Source organism: Telmatherina bonti (assembly GCF_933228915.1).
Source record: "Telmatherina bonti genome assembly, chromosome: 11".
Lineage (NCBI taxonomy): Eukaryota > Metazoa > Chordata > Actinopteri > Atheriniformes > Telmatherinidae > Telmatherina > Telmatherina bonti.
In genome coordinates, this window is record NC_136629.1 from 10,497,336 (window position 1) to 10,524,278 (window position 26,943).

Here is a 26,943-nt window from a genome sequence, read left to right on the forward strand (position 1 = left end):
CAGCAGAGCACATGATAAGGACGTGTCCTGATCATCTGGACTATTCAAGCTTCATACATGACAGAAATACATTTAAACATGACAAAGCAAAGACACTGAAGAAAACATGAAAAAATCTACACCTTCATGCATAACCAAAGTCAGGTGAAGGCATGCGGGACAGTTTGGCTCTGCTGATCTCTTCTCTTCCTTCATTACAGATAAAGTTGAACTAAAGCCAGATCTGAGTCGAATGATCTTTATGGCAAACCAAGAAGGTGAGCAGAAGCTACGTCTGCAGGTCAGTAGTTAGAATAAACCTTAGAGACCAACTATGTTTACTCATTCATTCTTTCATTTTCTCAACCCTAGACCACTAATATTGCATGAATAGCCATTCAAAGTCAGTGTAGCATTAGTGAAAATCACCCAGCCTTGGTGTTTAGGGTTAACCCATCCATCTATTTTCTTAACCGCTTAGTCCGATAAGGAGTCGCGGGGAAGCTGGAGCCTATCCCAGCAATCATCGGCAAGCGGCTGGTACACACAGGTCAGCAGTCCATCACAGGGATACAAATATGTTGACTACTTGCTGACTATAATCAAGGTAGTGCAGCTTAGCATTATCACACTTTTGAAAGCAATATCAGAATAAAACCAGACATTTTGGTTGTTAAAGCAAAGCGACTGAAACAATTCGTCATGTTCATAAGGAATGTCTGACAATTACAGCATCCATGTTGGATTGGTATTGGGTCACTGATGACTGAATCAATATATGGATGTAGATCCGGGGTGTCCAAAGTCAAGGCAAGGGCCGCTGTCCTGCAGGTTTTCAATGTATTCCTGCTTCAACACACCTGACTCAAATGAAATGGATAGCCTGTGAACTTCTGTGGGGGATACATCAAACCCCAGCAGGGGCTGGACACCGCTGATGTAGATCGATTGTTGTTGTTGTTTCCCTTTCAGCTTGTCTCTCCGGAGGGGTCACATGGGTGAATTGGCACGTTTTTTTATGCCAGATGCCCATCCTAACACAACCCTCTGCATTTATCTGGGCTTGAAAACCTGCTATAGACTCATCATACACCAATAGTTTTTCAGCTTTTTTCCCACAAATGACTTAAAGATTACATTCTAGATTAAATTAAATTAAATTAAATTAAATTAAATTAAATTAACTTTATTCATCCCCAAGGGGAAATTCAAGGTTCAAGAACTATCCTACATATCATACTCAACATTAAATGATTAATATCAGAAACTGTTAGTGATAAGAGACCTGGACATGTCAAAGTTTTTTCAAAGCGGATAATATTTTGAAAGGTTGAGTTAACATCTCCTCTTTTTTTTTTTTTTTTTACCATTTAAAGATAATATAAATAAATCATTTATAACATACTTTGTAAACATAAAATGTTTTAAAAGAAAGTCAAATATAGAAAGAGATGTATCTATGCATTTATCAACGATTATCAATGCAGTTTGATCAATGAATTATTTTATAAATAAATGATATATGCGTCTAGCCAAACTTTTGGGGTATAAAGAAAATTCAACACATAAAGTTCCCAGTAAACCGTTAACCCGTCTGGCCATGGCTCCTCATCACTATTCTATTCTATTCTATTCTATTCTACAGTATTTTAGCAGACGTTGAATTGCAGAGGACATGGTAGGAAGGTGCTAGTGGACTGTCCAGTTGGACGCAGGTCCTTACATGAAGTGCTACAGGCTTTTTTTTGTTTGTTTCTTTGTTTGTTTGTTTGTTGTTTACTCCCTTCCCACCCCATAATATCACCTATGTTACAATACAAAGAATTAATACCATAACATTTGTTGCAAAGAACTGGCCTAAGTTCTCCAACTTTCCAACAAACAGAGCTAAACTAAGTGTAGAAGTGCTCCTTGAAGAGCTGAGTCTTCAGCTTGCTCTTAAAAAAAAAAAAAAAAAAAAAAAAAAAGACTGAACGGTTGAGGATGAGCAGGAAAGCTGAAGATAAGGTGAGTTTTTCTACAGACACAGGTGGGAAACTACCCACACTGCCCTCTGCCAGTCTGCTATCCACACCAAAGTGAGTGAATGACGCCACTCCTGTATAAACGGCAGATGTCAGGTCACCTGGAGCGAGACAAAGTTAGCATAAGGAAAATGAATTGGCTGTGTAGACACACCGTGGGCCTGATTTAGGTAAGAACAGCTAGGAAATCTCCCCCCAGCAGGTCATAAACGCACTCAACAGTTCCTTCTACGAGTCCACACAGCATCTTTAACCCCAGACTACTCTATGTACACATGGGGTAGGGTGTGAAATTCTTCTGCACACCGGTGGTCTTTTCTTTTTACTACCCCTCTGTGGCGAGGTCAGAAGACATTTCATAAAACTCAGTGTGTCTTTGCTAATTCAATTAGCTGTGCTGAGCCGAGCAGCTGTGGGCGTTCAGTCACAGAGAACATGTTGGAGGTGTTACTTGCCCGTGTTGGCCTCAACCTGTCCGCTGCACATCTGGATTCATGAGCTTGCACAAACACGTGCTTTATCTTACTGGATCCCTGGGACCAACACACAATATTCCATGTTTAATCTGCTGATTTATAGATCTTCTTTTTTTTTTTTTACACCTGAAAGCATGAACATGAAAGTAAAACCATCTGCAAATGTCTCTGCAGCAGAGATCTTCCAACCAGGTTGATAACTTTAGCAAACTGGTTGTTGTTCGCAGACAGCTGCTGGACATCACAATTAGTTATGTTTCTCATCTCCTCTGCAAAGATCTTACATTAATTAGTGGGCATGATTAACAGACACTTAGCTGTTGTGATATGAAAGACAGTCATGACCATGTTTTAACCATTTGATCGACTGAAGCAGTCTTTCCCAAGTTCCTGATTTTCTTGTGCCACCGCCCTGCGTGTCTTAAAGGCAGAGTACGTAAGATTTCAAGGCGATTCTTTCCACCACCAGGTGGCAAACACCAAGTCGTGAGCAAAACCACAAAACTGCTACCTCCACAAACGACCACAGGTTGGCAGTAATGAGCAAAACTCACCCCTCACCCCTCCTCCTTGCCAGCTCCAATGAGGGCAGGAATCGCTTGTGAGCTGTAGCTCAGAGCCGCTCTGCAATAAATGGGCTTATACTCCCCCTACCGGTGGAAAAGAAGTACTTTTTTTTTTACTGGTCAGAAAACATTCAAGAAGGGTCTTTGTCATTAATAAAACTTGTAATTTAGTAACGCCTCAAATATGGACAGACTGGAACCTACATGTTTAAAATCTAATTATGATTGTAGTTATTTTTTTAGTTAATTTATTTTGAAAATATTGAAAATCTTACATACTCTACCTTTAAGGCCCATTGATTCTCATTACAGATGGCAGAACTGCAGAGAAATGGACAGTTTCCTTCACCTTCTGTGTCGGTAACATGTTTTGGTTTTTTTTTTCTTCAAGGGGATTGGCTGTCTGTCGCTTGATGCAGAAAACGGAGCAATATCTCTGGATGTTGTAGGGGCAGTGGTGAGTTGTACAGCTAACGCCCAACCAGTGAAAGGTAAACCAGAGAAGAAGAGGAAGGTTACAAAAGATGGTGGATCAAATAAAAAACACCAGAAGAAGACAGAAAATTTGTGATTGTATTCTACTTATTGTGGTGTTTTTGGATGGTTGAAACAATTTAATGGCTGTGGTTTACAGTGACAAACCAGTGTCAACATACCAAAGTGAACTCTGGATTCATTAGTGGATGAACTGACTTAACAATCATGGCAACATAAGAGACGTGTGAAACATATGTCAATGTTCAAAACTAACATCCTCATTTACACAGGTATGGGAATATAAATGGGTCTTTAGATGTGTTCTTATTCCATCATACCAGATTCATATTAATCAACTTCTTCCTCAAGTGCTTTTCAAGCCTGGTAAATGGGCCAATAATTATTTAATGTGTGTAACAGTAGGGATACCTCTACAGGCAGTGGTACTACGATTGGTAAACACAGCACTAAAGTATGACCGAAGGAGCAAACACGTATTACATGTCTACATACATCCAGGTCAATTCAGATGGTTAAGATCAATCACAAATAGGCATTGTGTCAAATTTTCATCAAAGTATGATTTAATATCTTTTAGATTATTTCAGTTTAATGTCAAATTGATCAAAAAGCAAGAAAACCAAATGTCTCCAGTGTTTCTGGACTAGATTAGTAAGAAGTTTAGGTTTACAGGTAAAGTGACAGGAACTGTTCACTGATCACACAACAACATGGTGTCATCTGAACACACGGCCACTCCAGCTAGTTCATTTGCTGGGTAAGTCTGCTTTGTTTGGGTAACGTGCAAACAAAGCGTGGACTCGGCCCACCTACCGATGTGAATCTCAGTCCGTTTCAAGTGGATCACATTCAGAAAGTGTACTACAAACATGGCGCATTGTGGGTTCAGTAAACTGCATGGTGGGTCAACAAACATGAGTGTGCGATGATGTGTGTCTCCGAACAGGAGAAAGGTTACGCAGTCAGACGTGGAATAACTCGATAATAGTTCTGATAGAAACATATTGAAGGCCACCAGGACCCGATGCAGCTCCATGTTTTACTCTGATAGAAACACATGATGTTCTGGAATAAACAACAGATAAACCAGTTTTCTTCTTCTTTGGTGGTTTCATCTTCTCCTTTAGTTGTCATGGTTTCTGATCTGCAGTGAGGGAGCTGCACACTCCCTCAGCCTGATTAATTATCAAGCTCACCTGCGCTGCTCATTATTTAAACACCTGCTCAGTTCGAGATCGTCTGTCTTTGTCCAGCTTTCAAGCCTTGTTTCATGTCTCCTGTTTCTAGAAGATTACCTGGTTTTGACCCTGCCTGTCCCCAACGACGTCCTTCTGGTATGAGAATTGACCTCCTGTTGCCGAACCAGGCCTGTTCCTGACCCTGCTTCTAGTCTTTGCTAGACCCTGGACTGCCTTTGGAACTTGAGTATTGAGGATTGTGGAACCGTTTTCTTTTCCTGCAGGACAAAGCAGACATCCTGTTCCCCAGCCTCTGGTAAATTCTTTTCTTTCCCCTCCTTCATCTCACCCTTGTTTTTTGGCCCACGTCTACTTTTTGTGTTCCAGACGCCTAATAACCAGATCGAGCCTGACCTTCAACACCATACACCATCATAAATCTGTATATTTTTGGCTGAGTACCTGGTTATATCTCTGTATCATAACATCAGTAGCGCCTCCTCTGGCAAGGAGTGGAACGCGTTATTTAAAAGATCCGATTCAGTTCAATCGTGAAGCTTGAACACCAGATAGTTGTAAGCACCCCCTCTCCCGCGCCCCCTACCAAAACTGAGTCCTTAACATACCCAAGTCCGCAGTCAGATCGAGTCTAGCAGGTTATCATGTTGTGAATCCATCCTGAAACTCACAAAGACCCTTTCAGATACAATATCTACTACATTTTCTTCTGAATCATAGAGTGAACTTCTCAGAACATGGCTGATGAATTTCTCAGGCTAATAAGGCTGCAAAATCAGAACTCTCCACGACAGATTTTAACTTTAATATTTCAGACGGCTTCAGATGGGATTCAGTTCTTAATCAAATCTATTCCCCTTCTATTAATCGCCTTTCCCTGCACAAGTTAAAGCTACTGATCCAGACCTGGAGACTTTTTTGTTTTTTTACATTTTTGCCCAACTGTTTTGGGGGGTGTGTGTGTGTGTGTGTGTGTGTGTGTGTGTGTGTGTGTGTGTGTGTGTGTGTGTGTGTGTGTGTTTGGGGGGATATTATAATATAAAACTGCCTGTAGAAGCTGAACTCTTAATTCTAGTCACAATACAGACATGACGTTTTCAGCACAGATTTGACATCATTAGTTATGTTTTCAGTTGTCAGATTGAGTCTAAAATAAATTCAGAAGAATGCGTCAATAGATACAGCGGCATAAAGGTCAACAAGAAAACAGAATTTATCACAAACAGCCCTTTGTAAAATTAACACACAGATCAACAGAGAGCCTTCTGTCATCATTCTCTCATGTCTTTCAGGAGAAAAAAAAAAACAAACAGCAGAAACTATTTATACATTTAAACTTTTTCCTCATTTACACTAAATAATGTGACTATTTACCTCATTAAAGTGGAACTATTATGTGCATTTCAGGTTAATTTATTTTTATTTCTGAGACCAGAAGGGCCGGGATGGATGGAGTTATTGTCACAAATTGCTTTATTTACTTCAGACCGACCCTCTCCGTAGGCTGTCAGATCAGCCTGTGGGCAAAACGAGTGGATTGAGACTCTTCCGCATTAAGCCCCGCCTCCCGCCACTGCACTACATCGGGAGCGCGCACCGCACCTGCTTTCCCCGTCATTGTAACATCTCATAAACAGAAGGATTAGGCTGATATGAACTCAATAAAAAAACAAAATAGCATACAGCCCTACATGTTGGAACCTGAATCAGAGCCTGAAAACGAAGTGGAAAACAGCAACCCACAGCAACGAATGCAGCAGGATGTCTCTCTTTGGTAAACTCACCAGCCATCGTTGGAAATAACTTTTTCCCACGTTTTCCACCCGCCTGATGTATTTGTACATGCCCTTGTTATCCAGTAGAAGGTAACCAATCACCGAACCTTATCCCCCGGGACGTCACAAGGATTTCCAAGTGGAAAAAACTCTCTAAAACGATCCGTTTTTCGTCGCCATGGAAACCGAACGGAGAGAGTGCTGGAACTCAAACTCAAACATGCGTTTAGGTGATAAAAAACAGTGCCGTTCACATGTCTGATGAGGATTCAACACTGTAACACTGTAGAAAGCTCAGAAAACTGCAAATACCATCATAGTACTCCTTTAAAACAGCTCAAACTCTGCTGTGTCTAAATCCAAGACCAAAGAAAATCCTAATTTTGCTTCTTTCCTGCTCTCTTGTTGATCATTGGCTGCTCCTGATTGGACATTACCATCAATGTAAACTCGCTGATTGATGGAGAGTTTGACAGGAAGAGGCTTCATCATCATTTCCAGGTCAAATTAGAGGTCTCTTGGCAAAACAGTCGTGATAATCTTTAATTATGATTGAAAAATGTGATAATGTTATCACGAATCACTCACTATGGATTTACCATATATAGTCTACATTTATATCTCCATCCAGCCACAAACACTGCATTTTGGGGCTGAATTGTAAACCTCCTGGAGGGGGTATGAATGCCTGGAAAACTTCTGGAGATCACCTACAGCGTAATCTATCCATCACAGCTCACCCGACAGAGCTTCACGCTAGCCTTCCTGACAAACTGCTGATGATAGAAGTGATAGCGCTCTGGGCCGCTGGAGATCCAGTGGAGTTTCCTGGACTAATGCTGAATGACAGGCAGAATAATATGTTGGAGTTCTGACAGCTTTCTTCAGGGAAGGCGTTCAGCTAACATGACCAGACCAGGTTCTGCAGGTGTTCCAGTGTGAACGCTGGCTGAGCCGTTGTTTATCACATGATACAAGATTACAGTTAATGCTGGAAGGAATCTGATTACACAACAAGCAGCAAGCTTTCAGCCGTTCCTTCATATCAACAACACGTGTTGTAGCATCATTCAGCAGGAGGGAAGGTTGCTGTACATTTCATGTATGAAGCTATGCATCAGCGAGCAGCATGCACACGGACAGCAACACCTCACTGCTAGTGGAAACTTTGAGTGGAGAACTTACAGATGCATGTGCTGAGTGAGGGGTCTGGGATGAAGCCAGGTTTACAGGAACACCTGTAGCTGCCCACGGTGTTCACACAGTTTCCATTGGGACACACACCCTGCAGCTGGCACTCATCTAAATCTGTGAAAGAGAAATAAAAAGATCAATTCTGAGATTTTTCAGAGGATTTTCTCCCAGTGAGTCCAGAGATATCTGCTGGAATGAGATTTAATCCACAGTAGTTTAAAAATTCTGCTTTTTATTATAGAGACATCTGCTGTTTAATATGTTTGTTAATGCACACATCAGTAGACATTAATATCAGACGGTAAGCCAGTGGAAACTTTGCATGTTACATTGTCAGGCGGTCATGTCCTGCTCTGACTGTCGCTGGGAGCTGGAACTGCATGAGGAACAAGCACAGGGGCGCCGCCAGCAGTTTTGGGTCCTATGAAAGACATCGGCAGAGAACCCACCGCCCGATTGCAAATTTTAGATTTGTGTTTTTGCTTCAAGCTGATAAAAAAAGAAGCTTTTCATGGGAATAATAAAGATCTAGGGCTGTGTTTAACCCTTTATGGGGGAAGAGACTATTTTTTTTATCACTTTGTTTCCTTTCATATTCAGCATGAAACTATTTTTTTGTTGTTAATGTAACAACAGAATGGAGGTCTTGGTTAATTCCAGGACTATTTTAGATTAATATTTCTAATTTGAAGGCATTTCATTGAGTGCCCTATAAAGGGTTAAATCACAGTGCATACATGTAACTAGGTTATTTTAATATAACAGGTTTATCAGTTTATATTACAGCTATATTTTATTACAACCTTTGAAAAAAGTATTTATTATTTTAAATGAAGTTTTAATGATTTTCTTATATAATTTATACATCTTTTTGAGCCCCTATCAAGTCATGGGGCCCTAAGAATGTTCCTAACCCCCCCCCCATATGGCGCCTCTGAACAAGCATCTTGTTAGTACTTTAGATGTGACTAGATGGATCTTTAAACTCAGTAAATACACCAACAAAGCAGCTAAGTTATTATCGGAGCTCAGACGTGCATGTCAGTGTAATGGGTGTACCAGGAAGTCATTCACAGATTAACGTTCCATGTTGGTTGGAACGCAACTTGCCAATAAACGCTCTAAAATTTTTACACGTCCATGATTTTGTTATGGTGCCCTCTCCTGTGTGTGGCAGTGGTGGGTGTGCCTTGTTCTCATGGCTACGGATTACACCTGGTCCTCATCAGACAATCAGCGTCAGCCTACCTAAAGACAGCTCAGCCCACCAGTCTTCGCCAGATTGTTGTTTCACCCTGCAGTAACAGGGCTCAGCCAACTGAGAGTTATTTTCTCTAAAGTTTCAAACCTGATTTAACCTGCTTTTCCCCTGTTTCACCCAGTGAGGATCCTGTCTACCTGCCTGCCCACCTGCTTTCGTTTGCTTGCACGCCGGAATTACATTAAATTACAAGATTTTTGGCTTCACAGTTTTAAAATTGACATTTTTGTTAATAAATCTTTTTCTTTCAAATGAATAAAAAGGATTTTTTTTAAAAATAATTTTTATTGATTTTATTGATCTTTTCACCACAATGTTGGTCTGTCTACTGTGTTGTTTTTTAGTCACTGAAATGAAGAAAAATGACAAGCAAAAAAATCTTTGTACATGTTGCAGTTTATATCAAATCGGCCCAAATAATTTCTCAGTTCTTTCTATCTTATAGAAGAATGAAGTTACTTGGGAAAGTAGCACCTTTTCTTCTTGAAGTGTATTGATTATGAATCGAAAGTCTGTTTTAATTGACAATCAATTCTGAATGAGATCATCACCCCAAAAATTGGATTCAAATAAAATTTTGAGTTGTAGTTAGATTATACATACATACATATATATATATATATATATATATATATATATATATATATATATATATATATATATATATATATATATATATATATAGCGGTCATCAGCACGGGATGTGGCCAAAGGACGTCCACTTCTAGGCCTTTCTGTGACTCTTCCAGTCTCTCCATATCTCTGTTGCAACCTGCTGATGACACTCTGTGACACTCCAAGCTCAGTGGCCACTTCTGTCTGAGAACGTCCTGTTTGAAGCATCGCAATGGCAAGGGACTGTTGTTCCATTGTTAGGTGTCGTCTTGGTTTCATGATGTCAAAATGTGAACAGCATGATGAGGACAACTGTTTAAACACCAGCTCTAATTGAACCAGGACATTTATTGGTCAATTCAAGGATCACACACCTGCCGTGATTTTTGCCGTTAAGCTCCTTGTTAGAGAACAGCAACTTGTGCAAAATTTATTGAAACATTTAACAGTTGGACATGTGCATTTAAAAGCTTAGAGAAGATCACATTAAGTTCACCTGTACAGGTTTGAATGCATTTTAGGCTTGTTGTGAAATTTCACCCAAAAGCTGAATGTCCCTAACTTTTTGTGAATAGTGTATATATATATATATATATATGTATGTATATTGAGAAATTTTTTTATGAATAGAAATTTTGAACCCACTTGGTCCATGTGAGCATCCCGGGGGAAGCCGGAGCCCAGCTATCTCAGCAGAATATGATTGCTGGAACAGGCTCCAGAAAGATATCCAGTACACAAAAAAAAATATTAGCCTACTTTGTTTTCATATGAACTGTGATATTGTCCGAACTGATAAACTGGTGGCTGAAAATACAATCAAATAAAATAGTTGAATATTGTTATGATCCATACTAAAAGTGTGAATGTTTGAGTAGTAAATATAGTAACTTTGGACTGTTTTGGTATTTGCTGTCATGTTGAACAGAAAGCTCTGAAAACGGGGCAAAAATGAAGTCAATAGTTTTCCACACCTCCACAATGTTTTGGTCTGTTTATACATTCCTTTCTTCTCTTTGTTTTACAATTTGTTACTTTCACACCTTGCTCCTCCTGCAGCAGCAGCAGGCGGCTGCTGACAGAAGCTGCAGCCGTATGTTATGCTGTGTTACACTGAAAACGTACAGGAAATGCAAACGTAAGCATGCTGACAACACCCAACTGCACATGCACCAACATAAAGCATGAAACAGAGGTGTGAAGCTCGCTGAGTTCAGCATGCCTATTTTAAACCTAAACGTTGACCATGCCTGTGTAGCCGCCTCCGCTCACTGCCCAGGTTTTGATCCCTAACCGTGAAATGTGTCAGCCCTCAGAAAACTGGATTCCTACAGTGAAAACACTTGGACCAGGTCTCAGACTGTGACTCATGTCTGTATCCAGCATGACATTCCCTTTATGAGGAGCACAAGCATTTCATTCAGTACGTTTTAATGGACTGCTGATGGTTTGCTTAGTTGGTCTTCACTGATGATGTAAGCAGGGACCAAAACCTAAAAACAGTTTGTTGCTGCACAAAGACGAAAGGGATGGACGAAAACAGGAAACCACACACTGTAAGCAGGTAAATTCAGATTTTTGCACCGTCTCTCATCCTCAAACCGAACAACCAAACCTGCCTGAACTGAAGAGGCTTAGTTAGCGAGTGTTAGCATAGCTCTAGATTAGCACTGCTACGTAGCTTCATGCTAACATCAGGTTAAAGGCTTACACTACATCAGTACCTGTACAGAGTCAAAAGTCTCTTCTAGGAATGTGGAGCCACATAATTTTACAGGATTTACTTTAAATGGTGTTTTTGGAGGAAAATACTTTAAACTCTAAAACGGTGAACAACCAGTGATCAACGCAGATCTACAACTAGCACAGGCCTCTTCAAACGGCGGCCCGCAGGTCACATGCGGATCAGAACCAACCTCTATGTGGTCCAGCTTATGTAAAAGAATAAAGATATTAATCAAGAACCTTCAGTCATTCCTTCGCTGATTAAGTAGCCTACAATCCTACAGTTGTGCAGACCATGAATGCAACACTTGGTTGCCTAGCAACATTAATCCCAGCGCTGTTGTTGTGTTTTGAAGTTGTAAGAGTAGCGCTAGCTAGCATGTCGCTCTCTGTCCCAAAACGCAAAATTAACAACGAAAACCGCAGATTTAACTGATAAGTATTTGTTTATTTTGCCGTCACATTTGAGTACCAAACTGATGTGTTTAATATGCGATGAGTGTGTGGCGGTGTTTAAAGATTATAATGTGAGGAGGCGCCACATCGACAAGTTTAGTTTAATATGACCTTTTTATGTTAAAAGTTAGGGGAAAAACAGGTTCCGACTGGAATTTTTTTATTATTTTATTTTGTGCATTTGCTCTTGTCATGTGGGACTGAATTTAAAACAGAAAATTTAATAAACTACTTATTTTTCAAAATGTAAATATCAATGTCTTTTTTTATTTATTTTTTTGCTTTTACTAATTTATTTTCCCTTACTTTATTTACTGGTTCTGATTTTTTTTTTTTTTTTATTTGAAAATCTGGCCCACCTGAATATCTAATAGAGTAGCGATGCGTAATCATCTTACCGGCTAAACTCCAGAAAACAACCATGAAGCTGGACCTTGTGTAACAGCGGCTTTCTTCATCCATTCAACTGTGATATTTTTCTTTGAAATATTCATTTCAGTCAAAAATGGTCAAAGGTTTTACTCAAACAGCAGCTACTTGACTCTCTTCTGTTTCAACACATCAGTAAAATTATAAAAAGGACTCCTTTACAATACACATGTTTTTCCACTAACCTTAAGAAACACAGAATGTGGAAAAAGCAGCCGGATAATCAGGATTTGCAATGATTCACCATAAAATCTTAAAAACAAAAACACACACACAACTCCCATGCCATTAAATCACAGACCCAAGTGGAGAAACTGCTGCTTGAAGAGTTAAAGAGAGGATAAAGACTGCAAGAGAAACCTCCATAATAAGAAGTGAGACGAACAGGATGTGGCGGATTATGTAGCTCCTCTGAGAGGACGGCCAAGTTGGAGACAAAATACTCCCTCTCCTTTAAGTCTGGATCAGCCGCAGGCCCGCTCAGGTCTGATGTGGATCGTATGACACAGCACCTTCTACAGTAGCTGCACCCCCCGCCCCCCACTTCCACACACACACGCGCACACACAGAGCACATTTAGTCATATTTCAATATCTTAAACAGCATTGTTGAAAATATAAAGTTATCTAAAATTTAATAACAGCAGCACTATAAAGAAGGAGGTATATGCAAGTGACTTTTCTGAAACACACTGATTAATTTGTGACAGGCGAGGGTGCCCAGATTGGGTATAAAAACTGCATCCATCAATAGTTTAGTCTTTCCAAGGAAAGATGAGTTGTGTGTCACCATGTAGGTCCAAAGGCCATCAGAGAATCATCAATAAGTTGAACTGTGTTAAGAGAAACTGCTGAAGGTCTTACCTTGGCAATGGGAAGTGTTGACTCTCTTGTATCCTTGAGGACAATTGATCAGTGGAATAGCTGAGGACAGAGAAAAGCAATTAGAAGCCTAAATGTTGGTTATTTAATTCACAATTTCACATAAACATATAGAAATTAAGTCTTAAAAGGAAAGAATCATGAATTAATTTAATAATGTTTTTAAGTTTTCAAAGTCAAAACCCAAATAAAAAAAACCCTTTGAGATGTGATAAAACAACCTGTAAAAAATACAGCGGTTTCCTGTAAAAATGAGTATCGAATAAATAGATAACCTAAAATAAAAGTTGTTGCTTTAATTTTAATTTCTCATTTCAAAATGTTATTTCAAAACATTAAAATACAATAAGAAATGTATATTTTAGAGTAAATATATATACAAATATATATACATATATATATATGGTAAAAATACAACTTATGTGACATTTCTGGTTCTGCCACCGCTTAGGAACAGAGCTCTTTTGTAAAGGACTGCCTGTACATTTTTTATACATACACGTATGTATTTCCTTTATATATATATATATATATATATTTATTTTTTTTTATTTTTTTTTATTGTTAATTTGAGTTTGCACTTTAAAAGTAACAGTAGAACATTCATAGACAAAAAAAAAAGTAAGAGTAAAGGTTCAAATGATAGACAATACGAGTAAAAATAATAATATAAATTACAGTGCTGGGGAGGTTGGAAACCCTATAAGGGCTTATCAAGAACCTCACCATAATCTAAATACAAGAATAAATAAATTAATTAAGCTGTTTAAAGGAAATACATACGTGTATGTATAAAAAATGTACAGGCAGTCCTTTACAAAAGAGCTCTGTTCCTAAGCGGTGGCAGAACCAGAAATGTCACATAAGTTGTATTTTTACCATTAAATAACACCCATAAATCACTAAATGACTATCTAAAAACATATATTATACAAACAGTACAGGCAATTAAAATAGACATTTCTTATAAAATAAAATAAATATGCACGCACTGAAGCGTAGTCTTAGCCCCCGCGTCAGAAGAGACTATACAGATCCTCAAAACTTTGAAGCTCACTTGATTAAATTACATTTATTTAATGTAAATACCCCACAATGCATATTCATTGACTGGAAACACACTAACTGGATGCAGAAGTGCGGTTTTACCCCTTTGAAAGATGCATGAAGAAGCAGGATGGTGGGAGCTAGAGGTCAGGGTAAGCTAACAGCTGATCAGACGGCACCAGTCGCTTACAGTAAAGCTCAGACTCAAAGTCAAACTCCTGTAAAAGGCTCTGCAGGTCTCTGCCGCATTACTGCACAAAGGAACCAGTGGGGAAGTGGTACCCAACCTCCTGAAAGCAGATTGTTCAGCTACCGGTGTCTCCATGAAACAATGGACTGTTTCACACAGAGCAATCTGGATTCATGTCCACGCCGCGAACATGCCCCCACCTCCTCACACTCCTATAACGATCACTGAAGTTCAGGTCACAGAGGACTGATGATTCATCTGTTTTACTTCCCCTTAACACTGTTATCCAACCAGCCAATCACATCTCAGCGTTTAGTCATGTAGATGAAATCAGGGTTTCTGAAAACAGACTGTCCATGACTGAGCCACACCCCCACAGTTTAACCTCCACTGTGTATTGGCTGACCATGTCCATCCCTTTATGAGCACAGTGCAGCATCTTCTGATGGAAACTTCCAGCAGGATGATGCACCATGTCACAAAGCTCACATCATCTCCACCATGACGATGAGTTCACTGTCCTCCAACGGCTCCACAGTCACCAGATCTACATCCAGCAGAGCAGCTTTGGGAGATTCTCATCATGATGAAGTGGAACGGGAGATTCTCATCGTGATGAAGTGGAACGGGAGATTCTCATCGTGATGAGGTGGAACGGGAGATTCTCATCGTGATGAGGTGGAACGGGAGATTCTCATCATGATGAGGTGGAACGGGAGATTCTCATCATGATGAGGTGGAACGGGAGATTCTCATGGTGATGAAGTGGAACGGGAGATTCTCATCGTGATGAGGTGGAACGGGAGATTCTCATGGTGATGAGGTGGAACGGGAGATTCTCATCGTGATGAGGTGGAACGGGAGATTCTCATGGTGATGAGGTGGAACGGGAGATTCTCATTGTGATGAAGTGGAACGGGAGATTCTCATGGTGATGAGGTGGAACGGGAGATTCTCATGGTGATGAAGTGGAACGGGAGATTCTCATGGTGATGAAGTGGAACGGGAGATTCTCATGGTGATGAGGTGGAACGGGAGATTCTCATCGTGATGAGGTGGAACGGGAGATTCTCATGGTGATGAGGTGGAACGGGAGATTCTCATCGTGATGAGGTGGAACGGGAGATTCTCATGGTGATGAGGTGGAACGGGAGATTCTCATTGTGATGAAGTGGAACGGGAGATTCTCATGGTGATGAGGTGGAACGGGAGATTCTCATGGTGATGAAGTGGAACGGGAGATTCTCATGGTGATGAAGTGGAACGGGAGATTCTCATGGTGATGAGGTGGAACGGGAGATTCTCATGGTGATGAAGTGGAACGGGAGATTCTCATCATGATGAGGTGGAACGGGAGATTCTCATCATGATGAGGTGGAACGGGAGATTCTCATTATGATGAGGTGGAACGGGAGATTCTCATGGTGATGAGGTGGAACGGGAGATTCTCATGGTGATGAGGTGGAACGGGAGATTCTCATGGTGATGAGGTGGAACGGGAGATTCTCATGGTGATGAGGTGGAACGGGAGATTCTCATGGTGATGAAGTGGAACGGGAGATTCTCATGGTGATGAAGTGGAACGGGAGATTCTCATGGTGATGAGGTGGAACGGGAGATTCTCATCATGATGAGGTGGAACGGGAGATTCTCATTATGATGAGGTGGAACGGGAGATTCTCATGGTGATGAGGTGGAACGGGAGATTCTCATGGTGATGAGGTGGAACGGGAGATTCTCATGGTGATGAGGTGGAACGGGAGATTCTCATCATGATGAAGTGGAACGGGAGATTCTCATCATGATGAGGTGGAACGGGAGATTCTCATGGTGATGAGGTGGAACGGGAGATTCTCATGGTGATGAGGTGGAACGGGAGATTCTCATCATGATGAAGTGGAACGGGAGATTCTCATCATGATGAGGTGGAACGGGAGATTCTCATGGTGATGAGGTGGAACGGGAGATTCTCATGGTGATGAGGTGGAACGGGAGATTCTCATCATGATGAGGCGGAACGGGAGATTCTCATCATGATGAGGTGGAACGGGAGATTCTCATCGTGATGAGGTGGAACGGGAGATTCTCATGGTGATGAGGCGGAACGGGAGATTCTCATGGTGATGAGGTGGAACGGGAGATTCTCATCATGATGAAGTGGAACGGGAGATTCTCATCATGATGAGGTGGAACGGGAGATTCTCATCGTGATGAGGCGGAACGGGAGATTCTCATGGTGATGAGGTGGAACGGGAGATTCTCATCATGATGAGGTGGAACGATTCTCATGGTGATGAGGCGGAACGGGAGATTCTCATCATGATGAGGTGGAACGGGAGATTCTCATCATGATGAGGTGGAACGATTCTCATGGTGATGAGGCGGAACGGGAGATTCTCATCATGATGAGGTGGAACGGGAGATTCTCATGGTGATGAGGTGGAATGGGAGATTCTCATCATGATGAGGTGGAACGGGAGATTCTCATGGTGATGAGGTGGAATGGGAGATTCTCATCATGATGAGGTGGAACGGGAGATTCTCATGGTGATGAGGTGGAACGGGAGATTCTCATCATGATGAGGCGGAACGGGAGATTCTCATCATGATGAGGTGGAACGGGAGATTCTCATCATGATGAGGTGGAACAATTCTCATGGTGATGAGGCGGAACGGGAGATTCTCATCATGATGAGGTGGAACGGGAGATTCTCATGGTGATGAGGTGGAATGGGAGATTCTCATCATGATGAGGTGGAACGGGAGATTCTCATGGTGATGAGGTGGAATGGGAGATTCTCATCATGATGAGGTGGAACGGGAGATTCTCATGGTGATGAGGTGGAACGGGAGATTCTCATCATGATGAGGTGGAACGGGAGATTCTCATGGTGATGAGGTGTAACGGGAGATTCTCATCATGATGAGGTGGAACGGGAGATTCTCATGGTGATGAGGTGGAATGGGAGATTCTCATCATGGATGTGCACCCATGGTGAGTGAATAAATAAAATCTTTATGGGGAATTTGGAGCAGCGTAGTGAATGTTTCCATCACACCAAGAAATAATGCAGTTCTGCAGGAAAATTGGGATCCAATCAGTTGGAACTGATGAATACTGGTGAGTGCATTTTATGCTTTTTATGATGTTATTCTCTTTCCAAACTTGGCTCCACCTATTTCTCATCTGAGCTGTGGAAAGAGCTGCAGCTCTACGACTTTTATGCTCTACATCCATTAACTTTGGCTTCAGGGAGAGCTTCCTTGCTTCTATAAAGGGACTAGTGTTGAATGGCTAGCTACTACTGTACATAAAAAGGCTGGCAGCCTCTTCTGCAACTCCCCCTCGCCTCAGTTTAGCTCCTTGAAAAAAAAAAAGTCTAAAGGCGACGACTGGCACCACCTGCCACCGTGGCATTTAGCGCTTTTCCTCTCTGGAAATAACTCCTGTGGTGAAAGTCACCTGTCCCGGCTCAGAGCTGGATCTTTATTTGCTTTTGCTACAAGAGTCACTTCGGCTGTTAAAACCCCTTCATGGTGTGAAGTAAGGCCACTTGGTTATGTTGCTCTCTCACACAGAAGCAGGCTAAAGTTTCACTGTAAGGGTAACTGATCTCTAAAACTGCATCTGAAAGCATTGAATTGCTTTCACCAGCACAGCCTGAGATTTTATTTAAAACAGTTCAGATCACTTCTGACAAAGCCCTGAGGCTGAGCTGTTTCATCTCATATCAGCTTTCCTGTGCTAAGAAACCACACAGTTAGTGAAGCTCTCACCCTGACAGCACCTAAATAATGACTTAATGAGGACAGATCTTACAGAATCATCTGAACACCACAGGGCATTATGGGTAAAGACACCCCTGAATCTGTTGATTAAAACATTTAGAAAAGCTGAGTGTGTGAACGTGTCAAATACATGCAGGAATACACTGCAAAAACTGAAATCTAAGTAAGATTAAAATCTTAAATTGAGTACACATATGCTTGTTTTTTTTAAAGGTAAGATAATTCTTAGTTTTTATGCCAGAGAATTCCTCTTGTTTCAAGAGTATTTTTACTTGTTTTGGGAAGTCTTGACAACCAAATTTTCTTGTTCTGTTGGCAGATAATCTATCTTATTTTAAGTAACATTTACCTCATTTTTGTCTATATTTTTTCTTGTTTTTAAAGGTGGAGTATGTAAGATTTTCAATACTTTCAAAATAAATTAACTAATAAAATAACTACAACCATAATTAGAAAGTTTTTTGAACATGTAGGTTCCAGTCTGTCCATATTTAATGAGTTATTAAATTACAAGTTCAATTAATGACAAATGACAAAAAGCACTTTTTTTTTACTGGTAGGCAAACATTTAAGAAGGGTCTTTGTCATTAATTAAACTTGTAATTTAATAACACATCAAATATGGACAGACTGGAACCTACATGTTTAAAAAAAAAAAACTATCTAATTATGGTTGTTGTTATTTTTTAGTGAATTTTTTTTTAAATATTGAAAATCTTACATACTCCACCTTTAAGGCTGAGTTTTTGCAGTGTAAAGACCCGATAAAACATTCAGAATTTATGCAGAAGAGAGCTTCTCTCTGTTGGGAGTGTGGAGTCTTTGGGACACTCCAGGAGAAACAAAGCAAACACCATCCCCAACGGGAAGAGGGAGACCAGAGACAAAGCTCTGGGTTTTCTAAAACCATTCATACTAAATGGAGTTAATAAAAAGCTGTTCTGCTACCTCAGATCATTCACATGCAGGTTCACAGGGGGACTCAGCCGTACTTAGTTCATCACAGAACCAACACAAGATAAACTACATTTAGTAAGACTCCTTCTGACACCTAGAGAGAATTTAGACACTCAGATCAATCGTGCATGTGTTTGATAGATAGATAGATAGATAGATAGATAGATAGATAGATAGATAGATAGATAGATAGATAGATTCAGGGTGTTCCAACAAGTCCTTTAAAAAATAAACAAAATGATGACTAGATTAAAGATTAACATTAAACAGTCTGATTGCTGATGGAATTAAGGACCTCCTGAACCTCTCAGTCCTGCATTGAAAAGAAATCAGTCTCTCGCTGCAGCTGCTCCTCTGTCCTGCCAGGGTATGATGGAGGGGATGTTTTTCTTTACATGAAGCCTGGCTTTTTTAAAACCGAATATCTTCCCCTCTGCGTCCAGTAAAGAAGAAAAGAATCCACACAACCTCGTTTTTCAAAAACAAACCATCCACACATATCCACATAGCCGCGTTGTTAAGCACATCCATTAGCATGTGAAACCTTCAGGCGGCAGTAGCGTGCCTAATCCTGTCCAGTCAGGATAACCCTCCGTCTCACAACGTCACTTCCATAAAATACAAAACACGCCTTGAACATGATCTGGTTAGGTGGCGGAAAATAACTGTTCTCAATCTCGTTCTTTGCCCTTGTTCGTCTATGCAGAGCGGTACTAATATACAAACAAACACGCCTGGACAATGGACATAGCTAAGGCGGGGGGTGGGAGGAGAGACTATGCAACACTGGTTTTGCCCTGAAATCTACAAGTCTCTAAATCTAAAAGAAAAGACATGCTCCAAATTTAGCACGCAGGAGTGAAAGCAATCCGCCCTCAAAGAGCTCCTTGTTGCAGGTTTAGTGGTGCAGCAGTGAAAGCGGCCCTCCCTCAGGCAGTTTCCTGCTGCAGGTTTAGTGGTGCAGCAGTGAAAGCGGCCCCCCCTCAGGCAGTTTCCTGCTGCAGGTTTAGTGGTGCAGCAGTGAAAGCGGCCCCCCCTCAGGCAGTTTCCTGCTGCAGGTTTAGTGGTGCAGCAGTGAAAGCGGCCCTCCCTCAGGCAGTTTCCTGCTGCAGGTTTAGTGGTGCAGCAGTGAAAGCGGCCCCCCCTCAGGCAGTTTCCTGCTGCAGGTTTAGTGGTGCAGCAGTGAAAGCGGCCCCCCCTCAGGCAGTTTCCTGCTGCAGGTTTAGTGGTGCAGCAGTGAAAGCGGCCCCCCCTCAGGCAGTTTCCTGCTGCAGGTTTAGTGGTGCAGCAGTGAAAGCGGCCCCCCCTCAGGCAGTTTCCTGCTGCAGGTTTAGTGGTGCAGCAGTGAAAGCGGCCCCCCCTCAGGCAGTTTCCTGCTGCAGGTTTAGTGGTGCAGCAGTGAAAGCGGCCCTCCCTCAGGCAGTTTCCTGCTGCAGGTTTAGTGGTGCAGCAGTGAAAGCGGCCCTCCCTCAGGCAGTTTCCTGCTGCAGGTTTAGTGGTGCAGCAGTGAAAGCGGCCCCCCCTCAGGCAGTTTCCTGCTGCAGGTTTAGTGGTGCAGCAGTGAAAGCGGCCCCCCCTCAGGCAGTTTCCTGCTGCAGGTTTAGTGGTGCAGCAGTGAAAGCGGCCCCCCCTCAGGCAGTTTCCTGCTGCAGGTTTAGTGGTGCAGCAGTGAAAGCGGTCCCCCCTCAGGCAGTTTCCTGCTGCAGGTTTAGTGGTGCAGCAGTGAAAGCGGCCCCCCCTCAGGCAGTTTCCTGCTGCAGGTTTAGTGGTGCAGCAGTGAAAGCGGCCCTCCCTCAGGCAGTTTCCTGCTGCAGGTTTAGTGGTGCAGCAGTGAAAGCGGCCCCCCCTCAGGCAGTTTCCTGCTGCAGGTTTAGTGGTGCAGCAGTGAAAGCGGCCCTCCCTCAGGCAGTTTCCTGCTGCAGGTTTAGTGGTGCAGCAGTGAAAGCGGCCCTCCCTCAGGCAGTTTCCTGCTGCAGGTTTAGTGGTGCAGCAGTGAAAGCGGCCCCCCCTCAGGCAGTTTCCTGCTGCAGGTTTAGTGGTGCAGCAGTGAAAGCGGTCCCCCAATCAATGAACTTCATGCTGCATGTTTAGTGGCGCAGTAATGAATGTGGTTCCTCTTTATAGAAATGCACCATCACTACTTATTAAAAGACTTTAAAAGACAAAGTTCTAAGACTTATTGAAATCAACCTGTATATGATGTAACAAACTGAATACCTGCAGCCCCCCCACCCCCAGTTGCACAGGAAAACCTGCGGTGGCAGTAAATTGCTCATTCAACATGTTGCGTTTGTCCCATCTGGGCGATTGTACCAACATGGTGATGCAACAAGACTGTGAAGCTGCACAGTTTTTGTTATAAAATGCTTACCTATTAATAACTAACATTATTGATCACAAAAGTGTTTCTTATTCATTCTGCGTTACCAGGAATACAACTTTAAAAATAAAAAACATGAAGCATTTTTCAGATAAGCAGTTATACTTACATGATTTCTTAGGACACTTCTGGCATTTATGAAAGCCCCAGGAGGTCCCCATAGTCCCACAGCAGTGTTCCTGCTTGCTGAGGCCTGGCAGAGCCTTCCCACACTGACACACCAGCAGAAACAGATAAAACAAGCTGAATTACTAAGCATGTTTGATCCACTGGTGTCAAACACACTCGCCCAGCTCTACCTCTTTAAATCAGGTACACATGTGCAGATACTTTCCTCCTCTCTCAGCTCTTATCTTTATTGCAACAACTGTTCTACAAAATGTGACATGGAAGCAGAAATTTAAGAGTTTCACTTAAACTCAACAGAGGGAGGTTGTTTTCAACCATCAGACAGTAAACCTGGACTCCAATTCACATCCCTCATCTCCAGGACCTGGTTATCGATGCCGACCATCAGGCTCATGCTGTGTTGTTTTGGAACTAGCCCCATAAATTTGTTCATTTTAACTACCCTCAGTGATTTTAATGCCTCCAGTGTTTGTGCTAATCTTGGTTTAACAGGTCTGAAGTAGATAACTGCAAGTAAATCCTATTATTCCAGGCACATGGTGGGTAAACAAGACAAATCTACAGTCACATAAGCCGCTCATGCAGTCACAGAAGCACATAGATGCTTATATCCGTTAGAGTACAAATTAAACCATCTTTTCATTTAAAATACATCAAGTGTAGTTAATGGTATTTTATACTGGTCCTTGTCTGTGTACCTGACCAGCTGTCGTCTCCTGGAAGCAACGGCCCAGCATGTTCTTGGAGGTGACGGGTTGGTACTGAGGAACGTGGTAGCCATGTTGGTTGGGATAAACCACGTCGTAGCTGTGGTGCTGAATTTTCTGACTGCTCTCTGTGTGGTGATAGCTGTAGCTGGTGGAGGAAGATGAGCCTTTCTGCTGGTTGGTATGATGATCATCAAGCTGGGAGACTTGATGAACCTGAACAGAGGCTTCTGGTGGGTGTTTGATGTGGATGTTGACAATGCCCGGACTGTACACTGATGGAACATAGGACAAAATGGGTATTACTGGGTTTTTTGGAGTATAGAAACACATAGTAACAGTAAAGGATGATCTACAAGACTGATCCATGACTGAATGATTATTTTACAGCGTAACTACACCAATTTTTATACATATTTATTTATTTATTTATTTATTTATTTATTTATGTTTTACACATTTACCTCATAAACTTCTGTCTATTAGGAAATTCAAACTGACAAGACAAGTTGATGACACCCTCATCGCTCCACCTAAACCAGGGTCCACTCTTCATGTTTGTTAGCATGCTAGTCTTGATTTGGTCATTGTCTAAGTGGAGATAATGCACTTGCATATTGATGTTTATCAAGAAACAAAACAATCCACACTGCTACCTACATTCATTCATTCATTTTCGGTACTGCTTAATCCAATTAAGGGTCTGGGGGAACTGGAGACTGTCCCAGCAATCATCAGGCGAAAGGCAGGGTACACCTTGGACAGGTCGCTACTCCATCACAGGACCACCACTTGGATTCTGGCCGTTAAATCTAAACAGAACTAATTAGAGCCATCTCAAAACTCCTGAGGAACTTTTTATCTAATTTACACTATGATAGGGAAATATTGTCAGTTTCACTAACTAAAAGCTTTTTTGCATTGGTTAAGAAACTGCCAAAAATGGGCTAACACCCAACCTATATGACTTAAGACCCAATAACTTGCTCTAACAACAAATAACACTGCTAACCCAGCTAACGCCAGCTAATACCCCCAATACTAGCAAACCCCAAACATCTGTCACCCAGTAAACCCAGCTAAAACATGCTCAAACCTCTAACTACCAGCTAGTACCCAGCTAACATCAGTTAACACCCAACAAAAAGCTCTAAGTGCCACTAAAACCCACAAATACCAGCTCCCACAAGCTAACACCTAGTCAAACCCTACTAATATCCAGCTAACACACATTTAAAACCGGCTTCCACCTGCTAAAACCCAGCTAATGTCCAGTGTACACCAGCTATGACCTGTTGATATCAGGGAATACCCAGCTAACAACTGCTAAAGCTCAACTAACACCAAGCTGGCACCTGCTAGAATCCTTTTAGATTGGCCATCTTTTTCTAATTTGAGCTGCGTCTTAAACAAAAAGTCAAGAAAACTTCGCTCTTTGGGAAGGTCTGGCGAAGGGGTGGGGAATTCGAATATCAGAATTTTTTGCTACACAAAAATCAGCAATATCAAAAAATTGCGAGAATCGCAAATCGAATCAGGATGAAAGCTTATCGTTACCTAGTCTGACATCTGTGGTCCAGTCAAAAGTTGCCGGATTATATTTTGATAATCGGTAGCAAGTCTATCTAGGGATGGTGCAATATGCTGCAGTATGTGCCATAATTCATAAAATGTCCCTATCAAATAAAAATAAAACAAATAAATAAAATATTGGACATGGTGTAGGCTAATGTAATCCTTCTATGTTGAATAGGGGCACGTCTTTCAGCTAAGCATCAGAGGTGGTGTGACAGAAGAGACTTCCACACTGAGTGCTTAGAATAAATATGAGTGTAATAAATATCCTTAAATATTTTAAGATAACATACATGCTCAATGGTCTTGGCTCCTTGTTTTTCTCACAATTTTCTTCTAAAAATCATTTTTATTTTTTTATTGATTTTTATTTTATTAAATTGTTTATTTTATTATTTAATAAAATAAATTATGATTTATTTTATTTAATTATGTAATTTGAATTTATTTGATTCTAAAAATAAAAAAATATTTTAAATTTTTTCATTTTTAAAAATAATTTTTACAAAGTTTTACTTTTTCATTTCATTTCTTTCAATGTGTTATTTAGTATTTTAATAACATGCATTGCCCAGGAAACAATAAGAGCATGGGAGTTTCTAAGAGGAAAAGAAAACAAAGGTGATAAAGTGCAATCTTTCAAGTAAGGAGCAGCTAGGTACTTGAAATTTCTTCAAGTAGGACATTTTAAAGAGGGGTTTTGACAGTGTTAAACAAAATTACAGTGAAATCTAGTCATTCATTTAGTGAAAAGAAACATGCCATTTTCAAATCATACTACATGAATTTTTCAGGTCTGTTTTTAGTCTCCTGTGAGACCTTGGTACAATCAGACTTAAAGTAAATTAATTCATACTAACATCCTTTGGTGATTCATTGATAAACAACAGCGACATTTAACTCTGTTGTTCCCTGCCATTGGTGTCCTAGAACTCCTTGATTAGTTGATAACTGGAGCACAGTTGTTTCTTCAACTCACCAGAGGTTTGACCATTGCTGTAGGTCAGAGGCAGGGTGTGTGTGGAGTGAACCTGGGTCTGGCCAAAGCCTCCTGATGTGTGTTGGTGTCCACTCTGAATCGGCATCTGACAAAACTTTCCAGCAAAGTTTGGAGGACACTGGCACTTGTCCCTGGCACTGCACTTTCCGCCATTTGTACACGGCAGGTGACACACAACTGACGAGAAAAAAACATGATGTTAATGCAATGACATAACCTACAGTAATAAAAAAAAAAAAAAACAAAGATACAAGGTCTTCCTTTAAATGTTTAACTTTATTCATTTTTCAAAAATGCTGTAATGGCAGGAAACTCAAGGAACTTGTTTACTGATGATAAAAGAGAAGATGAAAGATCTAAAGATCATGGTGAACATGCAGAAAAGTCGTGACCATGCCGGTCACTCCAGAAGGTTGGCTGGATGGGAAGTTAGGGAGTTCTCCAAGGGGATTGGCCGAAATGCAGGCACGTCTGTTGATGTGTACAAAACCGGGAGAGTAAGCAAAGTAAGAAAACTCCTCTGTCTGGTGCAGCAGGAGAAGTTTGATAGGGAGTGGACCCTGACAGGACGCCTATCAGAGGTCGGTGCTGGAACAAACGCTCTCTGGAGCTTATGTAATTATTATCGTTATTATTAGTAGTATTTTAAAGCTTTAAATGGAATTTCTCTGTGTTCTCCAGTGTTTTCCTCACTGTGATCCTTCACACTGGGGCTTGCTCATCATTATCCGAACCACTTAATCAGATGAAGGGTCGCGGGGAACTGGAGCCTATCCCAGCAGGCAGTCAGGGTACACCCTGGACAGCTCGCCAGTCTATCACAGGGCTAACACACAGAGATAAACAACCATTCGCGCTAACCCTCATGCCTCAGGACAATTTAGAGCAGTGGTTTCCAAACTTTTTCTGCAGGGCCCCATTTTCATCAATGTGGAGCCCCTCCTTCCGTCACATGAACCAAAGAAATATACTTAGAAATGTGTCTTTAGTTTTAGTGGCTGTATTGTAGGTAACTATTATTAAAACCGTGTCAGTATTATTATCCATTCTTCTGCTTCAGTGTGAAACATTTTAAACCAGGAAACTCTGCAAACTACTTCAGGTGAGTGGAGTTTTCTATGAGACGATGCTGCTTCAGTAAAACAACTTTGCTATATATGATAGTTGGATAGTTTATTTCTAAAGTAACCTGCAGGTTTTTCTTTGTGTTCAGAAAAGTACCCAAGTGGTGTAACTTGTTTGGCTTCATACTTCATTATATTAGATGATAAAAATTTGGTACATACAAAAGACCGTGGTCTCATTTTTACCCACCATGGGTTATTACTATTACTGGTCAAGCAGGGGTAGATATGCTCCATCATGGTTCTTTTTTTTATTACTTGAAGTCTCTCTTGTTGATTTATCATAATTTCCTATGAGTACTTTTACCAATTTATCCAGTTTAACAACTCCCAAGTTTCATTTAGCCTTTCCACACCCCCCGTTATAACTCTAGGCCACCCCCTGGGGGGCCCGCCCCCCAGTTTAGGAACCACTGATTTAGAGAAACTAATTATCTTAACGGTGGGAGGAAGTGGGAGAGAACCCACACACACACGAGGGAAAATGCAAATTCCACACAGAAAGGTCACCCCAGCCGAAGATCAAACCTTCTTGCTGTGAGGCCACAGTGCTAACCACTACACCACTGTTCAGACCTGGACCAAACATGTTTGCAAATAAAAAATCTTAACATTACTCGTTCAACATATCCCCAGTGCAATGCCTATTTCATCCCATGTTACCCATGATGCATTGTTCACTCTAGCATAACAAACCCAGAACACTCCACAGCATCAGCTATCATCGACCGTCTGAAAATAAAATCGAACTTTTCTGTGTAAACTAAGTAAAAGAACAGAACTTAAGCTGTTTCGCCAGTTTCTAATGAGAAAAGACATGGAGTTGAAGCACATCCCAGGTGTTCAACGTCTATAATAACTTATTTCACTGCAAGCACATAATTAATATTTCTTCTTAAGTGGAATCTTTTATTCTCATTTCTAACCTTAAAAGTTAACTAAACTATATGACTGAACAACTGAAGCGGT

The 26,943-nt window shown here is 41.2% G+C and overlaps 1 protein-coding gene across 2 annotated transcripts in view; it reads right to left on the minus strand.

Annotated features, from left to right (window-relative positions):
- ltbp1 (latent transforming growth factor beta binding protein 1) overlaps positions 1 to 26,943 on the minus strand; it is a 167,359-nt gene that overhangs the window by 51,340 nt on the left and 89,076 nt on the right. For both annotated transcript variants that reach the window (XM_079249192.1, XM_079249191.1), the window contains exons 6-10: positions 24,830 to 25,027; positions 22,267 to 22,550; positions 21,549 to 21,651; positions 13,059 to 13,118; positions 7,700 to 7,822 (exon numbers count right to left, since the gene is read on the minus strand). In XM_079249192.1, the coding sequence (XP_079105318.1) occupies positions 7,700 to 7,822; positions 13,059 to 13,118; positions 21,549 to 21,651; positions 22,267 to 22,550; positions 24,830 to 25,027 (768 nt within the window). The remainder of the gene's footprint in view (positions 1 to 7,699; positions 7,823 to 13,058; positions 13,119 to 21,548; positions 21,652 to 22,266; positions 22,551 to 24,829; positions 25,028 to 26,943) is intronic.